This window comes from Rhincodon typus, chromosome 36 (assembly GCF_021869965.1).
Source record: "Rhincodon typus isolate 14 chromosome 36, sRhiTyp1.1, whole genome shotgun sequence".
NCBI classification, from domain to species: domain Eukaryota; kingdom Metazoa; phylum Chordata; class Chondrichthyes; order Orectolobiformes; family Rhincodontidae; genus Rhincodon; species Rhincodon typus.
The window spans coordinates 5,965,288-5,972,336 of record NC_063367.1 but is presented as its reverse complement, the minus strand read 5'-3'; the positions used below and the strand labels follow the sequence as shown (position 1 = coordinate 5,972,336).

Below are 7,049 nucleotides of genomic sequence, written 5' to 3'. Positions count from 1 at the left end.
GAACTAACCTATATCCTGTGAAAATGAAAGGGTTCACAGAAGATTTAGGAGGATGTTGCCAGGGATTGGAGGGTTGGAGCTATAGGGAGATACTGAACAGGCTGGGGCTATTTTCCCTGGAGCGTCAGAGGCTGAGCGGTGATAGAGGTTTATAAAATCATGAGGATCATGGACAGGGTGAATAGCCAAGGTCTTTTTCCCAGGGTAGGGGAGTCCAAAACTAGGGGACATCGGTTTAAGGTGAGAGGGGGGAAGGTTTAAAAGGGACCTGAAGGGCAACCTTTTCACACAGAGGGTGGTGCGAGTATGGAATGAATGGGAAAGGTTTAGAGGGATATAGGACAAATGTTGGCAAATGGGACTAGGTTAATTTCCGATATCTGGTCAGCATGGATGAGCTGGACTGAAGAGTTTGTTTCCGTGCTGTGCAGGTCTATGATTCTGTAAGTAGTTTGGAACTAGCAAAATCTCTAGTAACTCGCAGTAACCTGGAGTCGGAGATGTTTGCAGGGGAGGGGGGCATTTAAACTTCCCAATTCGCACTGAGGTCGGGCTCATCCAAGGGGTCCTGCCAAGGACCATGAGTCGTCCACCCAGTCTCCAACCAGCTGATCATTTCCTCATTTAGGAATTTCTAAATGAAGTTACCTATCGCCAAAGACAGGAACTCCTTACCTGCATCATGATGTCATGGTTTCTTGCAATAAGGCTATTTTCTTTTTTGGTCCCGTAAGAAATGCAGTTCTGCACTTTGATAATGCACGTGGCTCCAGACTCGAATATTGGTTCCAACCCATAGATGACCTTTACCCTGCTGGCTTTATGATGAACCCCATCGCCAAAGTGCAGCTCCTTCATCATTATTCTGCCAAAGAGTTTGTTACCCCAGAACCCTGCATCAGTGAGACCCTTGGTGATCAACATAGGCGTCATCTCAATCTCTTCACCCACTGTAAGAGGGGAACAGCCATACTGTATTATACACTATCACAGGGTCATGTTTATTGTGGAAATGTCACTGATTGAAGGGGGTTTCCTCCTTACCTTCAATTTCCTCCCTCGAATTAAATCCCGACAACACTGCGGTGACAAACAAACCAGTTAGATTCTCACTGAAAACAGAGCGGTATTTTACACAATGGGCACACAAAATGAAACAAGGAAAAGCTGGCCTTTCTCTTGAGTCTTTCACATTCCTAAATCCCTTTACAGCCGCTGGAAACATGCCTGAGGGGCAGTCAATTGCAGGAAACACAGCAGCTCAATTTGCTTGTAGCAAGCTCCAAGCGGCCGTCTGACCTGCTCGAGTTGCTGATTGGGGCCTAGCTACGGACAGGGTGCTGTACTGAATTCTACCGCTTTCTTGTGATACCGAACCAAGTTTATCTCATACCCCACAAATCCGCTTTCTTGTGATACCGAACCAAGTTTATCTCATGCCCCACCCAACTCCACAAATCCGCCTTTGTCCCATATCCCCAAACACATCCTCTGAGAAGAGGCTGAGTAGGTTTGGGCCTGTGCACGATGGAGTTTAGAAGAATGAAAGGCAACCTTAGTGAAACACAAGATTCTTAAGGTGCATTGACAGGGTAGATGCTGTTTCCAGTTGTGGGAGAGTCTAGAAGCAGACAGCATAATCACACAAAAAAGTCATCCATTTAAAACAGAGATGAGGAACAATTTCTTCTCCCAGAGGGTAGTGAATGCAGGATTCTTTACCACAGAGGGCTACTGAGGCTGGGTCATTAAGTATATTCAAGGCTGAGATAGGTAGATTTTTCATCAGTAAGGGGAATCAAGGGTTATGGGGGAAAGGCAGGAAAGTGGAGTTGAGGATTATCAGGTCAGCCATGATTGCATTTAATGGCAGAGCAGATTTGATGGGCTGAATGGTTTACTTCCGTTCAGAAAACTATCAGTGACAGATTTAAGGTGAACAACTGATTGCCGGAGTGCTCCAACCGTCCAGTATCCTTTTTGGACAATGCAGCTGCTAAGCTCTGAGTGACAGTTTCAGGAGGTTTGTCCTTCCTACTCGTTCCCAAACATGGGGAGCCCCAGTTCTGATGGTTCAGCAGGAGTCTCACACACCCTCACTCACCCTCACTGCTGAGGTAGAAATCAGTGGCGTCAGAGCCATACTCGTTCTCCACGACACACCTGTACGCCCCTTGGTCCTTCACTGAGGCCTGTACAATTGCCAGAGACACTTGGCTCTCGTCCCCAGCGCTGGAAAACACATAATGGGCAATCCATGTGACATCACAGGTCGCTAATATCCCAGCAACAAGAAAGCAACATCATTCACTAAAACTGAAAAATTCTTAGTTGGACCTAGCTTTCTCCAGGCACAACAAACTGGAAAGTGACTAAAAACTTCAAGCTCCTCGTCACTCAACAGCATGGAAGCTCGGTCTTTCTACTGTCTTTAAGGCACCATTAACGTGACTGAATTTGCAGCTCCATTTCAGGGCACAATGTGTGCACTATTTAGAAGACAAATACAAAGCGAACAAGCTGAGCTAGGGGGAACGCCCCCTTTTCAGAGCAGTCGATGAATGTGCTGCTCTAGAGGAGGGGGAGAGGCTCCCTATCACAGAATTCCTACAGTGTGGAAGCAGGCCATTCAGCCCATCGAGTCCACGCCAACCCTCTGAACAGAATCCCACCCAGACCCACGCCCCTACCCTATCCCCATAACCCTGCATTGTCCATGGCCAACCCACCTAGCCTACACATCCCTGCAACAATGGGGCAATTTAGCATGGCCAATCCACCTAACCTACATATCTTTTAACTGTGGGAGCAACCGGAGGAAACCCATGCAGACACGGGGAGAATGTGCAAACTCCACACAGACAGTCGCCCAAGGGTGGAATCAAACCCAGGTCCCAGGCGCTGTGAGGCAGCAGTGCTAACCACTGAGCCACCGTGCCACCCCAGTGGACCAGATCAATTATCTGCTGTTAAAATGCAGCATCAGGATGGCAAGAAACATTAATTAAGAGTTTCCCCAGTCTGCCGAAACAAATTATAGAAGCAATGTGGAGCTTGATTGGCACCACATCCTAACACCCACTCCCTCCACCACCGACGCTCAGTGTGCACTATTTACAAGATGCATTGTGGAATTTCACCAAAGGTCCTCAGACAGCACCTTCCAAATCCACAACCACTTCCATCTAGAAGGATAAGTGCAGCAGATACATGGGAACACCACCACCTTCAAGTTCCCCTCCAAGCCACTCACCATCCTGACTTATATATCACTATTCGTTCACAGTCACTGGGTCAAAATCCTGGAACTCCCTCCCTAAAGGATCTACCCACAGCACAGGAACTGCAGCGGTTCAAGAAGGCAGCTCACCACCACCTTCCCAAGGGCAACTAGGGATGAGTAATAGGCATCCCTGCCACATGCTCCTAGATAATAGCAGCACCAGCTGATGATAGTTACCTCTGTTTCAACTTGTCCAAGTGAACGCCATCTTTTTGCCACATTATGGTGGAGTCGCTCAGGATGTTGAAGAATTGGCACCAGAGTTTGAGATTCCCAGTGGCGTCAGAATATTGCTCCACTCTGATCTTCCGGATCACCTGGGGAGCTGCGGAAGACAAAATGTCCAGTCACCGACGGCCCTGACAAACAGGCCCCAGGAGTAAATATCATAACATCTGAGCGTTTTGGCCGAGTGCTGGCAAGTAGAGGATAGGTTGGAGCAGGAGAGCCAAAAGGCTTCTTCTGTGCTGTATGACTCTGTGAGTGTATCCATGAACCAGTGACCATCAGAACCACAGTTCCAAAAGAAAAACAAAAAGTGCTGGAGAAACCCAGCTTCTGTGGAGAGAGAAACAGAGTTAACATTTCGAGTCTGGAATGACACTTCTTCAAAGCAGAGGCTTCGAAACACTGACTCTGTATCTGCTGAGTTTCTCCAGCACATTCTGTTGCAAGGATCGGTGCTGGGTCCACTGCTTTTAGTCATTTATACACTTGATGTGGATGTGAATATAGGAAGCATGGTTGGTAAGTTTGCAGATGACACCAAAATAGGTGGTACAGTGGACAGCAAAGGTTATCTCAGCGTACAACGGACCCTTGATGAGATGGATCAATGGGCTGAGGAGTGGCAGATGGAGTTTAATTTAGATAAATGAGAGGTGTTGCATTTTGGTAAGGCAAGCCAGGGCAGGACTTGTAGTCATTGGCAGGGGCCTGGGGTGTGTTGCCAAACAGAGAGACCTGGGGGTACAGACGCATAGTTCCTTGAAGCCTTGAAACAAAGCTCCTTGGAGTCACAGGTAGACAGGGTGGTGAAGAAGGCATTTGGCATGCCTGTCTTCACTGGTCAGCACATTGAGTATAGGACTAGGAACGTCATGTTGCAGCTGTACATGACATTGGTGAGGCCACTTTTGGAATACCACACACAACACTGGTCGTCCTTCTATAGGAAAGATGTTGTTAAACTTGAGAGGGCATAGAAAAGATTTACGAGGATGTTACCAGGACTAGAGGCTTTGAGCTATTTGGAGTGGCTGAATAGGCTTGGGCTTTATTCCTTGGAATGTCAGATACTGAGGTGTGACCTTACAGAGGTTAATAAAATCATGAGGGGCATGGCTAGGATGAATAGCCAAGGTCTTATTGTTCCCAGAGTCCAAAACTAGAGGGCATAGTTTTAAGGTGAGAAGGGAAAGATTTGAAAAGGACCTGAGGGGTAACTTTTTAACACAGTGTACGGTGCGTGTATGGAATGAGCTGCCAGAGGAAGTGGTGGAGGCTGGTACAATTATAACATTTAAAAGGCATCTGGATGGGTACATGAATAGGAAGGGTTTAGAGGGATAGGGCCAAATGCTCGCAAACAGGACTAGGTCAGACTGGGATGTCTGGTTGGTGCAGACGAGTTGGACCACAGGGGCTGTTTCCGTGCTGTATAACTGTATGACTATATTTTGGATTTCCTGCTTCCACAGTACTTTGCTTTCAGCTCAGTTTAGTTTTTAGACGTGCCTGAAATCGATCCCAGAGAGCAGCTTTAAATGTAGGTACATGATGGCCCAACTCAGCTCATTTCACAAGTGAGGAAAAGGCAAAGTCACGACCTGGGAAAATGCCTTTTCCTCCAGCAGAATAAACTGAGTTGTTCTTTGCATCCTAGAGTGTATACCTTCCATATCACCTGGTTAGCAAAGTAAGCTTAAATTTTATTTTGTTTTTAATTCCAATTGGCAATGAGGGTTACAAATCGTAAAGAATGTGTTTTAAGAGAACGCCAGGATTTCTGGCTCAATTCTCCAACTCTGTTTGCCAAAGTGCAGTGATATTACACAACATCCATTCAAGCCTTTGGAGACTTCAACGACATCAAAATGACACAGACATTTCCTCACCTCTTAATGTAACGACTCCAAACTTGCTGCCGATGTTTCTCTGTCACAGCTGTCCACCACCCTGAAATCTCTGTTTAACTCCATGAGACATATCCCTCAAGATATTTTCTATCCAATGTGATCAAAGATGTAATGACACACCTCTGGAGCAGGTGAGGCTTGAAATCAGGCCTCCTGAATCAGAGGTAGAGACACTACCACTGTATCTTAAGAGCCCTGAAAAAAGCTGGCTTTTATAAAGATCCTTCAAAGGACTAACATAAACTTTGGAATTTCCTCTGACTTTCTTCATGTCTCCTTCTTTCTCCTGTTTTAAAAATCTTCATGAAACTGACCTCTTTGTCCAAGCAGTTTAGTCACTTGCCCTAGTGTGTCTTATATGATTCAGGATAAATTCTATCCCATAATGATCCTGTAGAATAATGATTCATAGATCTTTACGGCACAGGCGGTGGTCCATGCTAAAAAACAAAGATCTGATGACAATAATCTGATTTTCCAGCTGTTGGTCCGAAGTTCTAGGGCTGTGGATCAGGGTGTAGTCAGATCTCTGCTGACCAGCACAGATGTGATGAGATAGCATTTATACTGAATTATATAACAGACACCCGGGAAGGTGACTAAACAGCTCAGTTTTATGAAGCCTTTGAAAACGGGGATGGGAGAGGGGGGAGGGAGAGAGAGATAGTGAGCGAGAGAGACAGAGGAGTGCAGAGACTGAGTGAGATCATTCCAACGTTTACGGCTTTAGTGACTAAAGGCACAGCAATTAATGACGCAGTGCAGGAAATCAGAGATGCCAGCTCTCTGTGCCATCCCGGATCATGGGAGGAACTGGCAGAGATCAGAGAACAAGTCAAGACCTCTCAGACTGAAGCAACCTGTGAGCTCAGGATTGTGATATTCCATGGGGAGATTAACCCTGCAGCTGGAATGGCAAGATATATCTCATGCAAGCAGTTGGGGGGCTTTTTCCTGGGCAGAGATAGGAGGTCGCCAGATGTAGCTGTTGAAAGTGATACCCTTCCCTCAATTGCAATAAGGAATGTACAGAGACACTGTTCTCTATTCACCCACAGTGAGTATGGATCAGTGATGGAGGGGCAGAGGGTAGCTGCCCTGTCAGAACGGTGGCAACACTCTCACCCTATCCATCCTCACCTCCCTTCAGCCACTGCCCAGTAAACCTCGCCAGCCTCGGCTAAAACCACAAAGCCAAAAGCGGCCAGCATTGTCACTTGGGACCAAATGGCCTCCTTGTGTTGTAACCCTACAGAGATGGTGTCAACCTCACTTAAACATTTTAAGCTGCTGATTGGCTGCCTGCATGAAACCTGGAAGTAGATGTGTTGGAGACCAAACATTGCAGTTAACATTCATCGCTAAGCTCCTGCACCCATTGTTTTTAAAAATAATACAGGCAGAAAATTGTTTTGTCAAACCCTTTCATTACAAGGTCCTCGGAGAAATGGGCATCAAAACTCTTCAGGGTTAGAATTAGGGTTGGGGTTAGGGTAAGGGTTAGGGTTAGGGATAGCATTAGGTTTAGGGTTAGGGTTACAGTTAGGGTTAGGGTTAAGGTTAGGATTAGGATTAGGGTTAGGGTTAGGGCTACTGTTAAGTTAAGGTTATGGTTATGCTTGGGGTTA

General features: G+C 46.4%; 1 protein-coding gene across 1 annotated transcript in view; it reads right to left on the bottom strand.

The window, feature by feature from the left end:
* alpk3a (alpha-kinase 3a) overlaps positions 1–7,049 on the bottom strand; it is a 66,864-nt gene that overhangs the window by 842 nt on the left and 58,973 nt on the right. Inside the window, exons 7-10 of the mRNA XM_048617027.1 lie at positions 3,461–3,608; positions 2,105–2,232; positions 1,045–1,080; positions 676–950 (exon numbers count right to left, since the gene is read on the bottom strand). Coding sequence (XP_048472984.1) covers positions 676–950; positions 1,045–1,080; positions 2,105–2,232; positions 3,461–3,608 — 587 coding nt within the window. The remainder of the gene's footprint in view (positions 1–675; positions 951–1,044; positions 1,081–2,104; positions 2,233–3,460; positions 3,609–7,049) is intronic.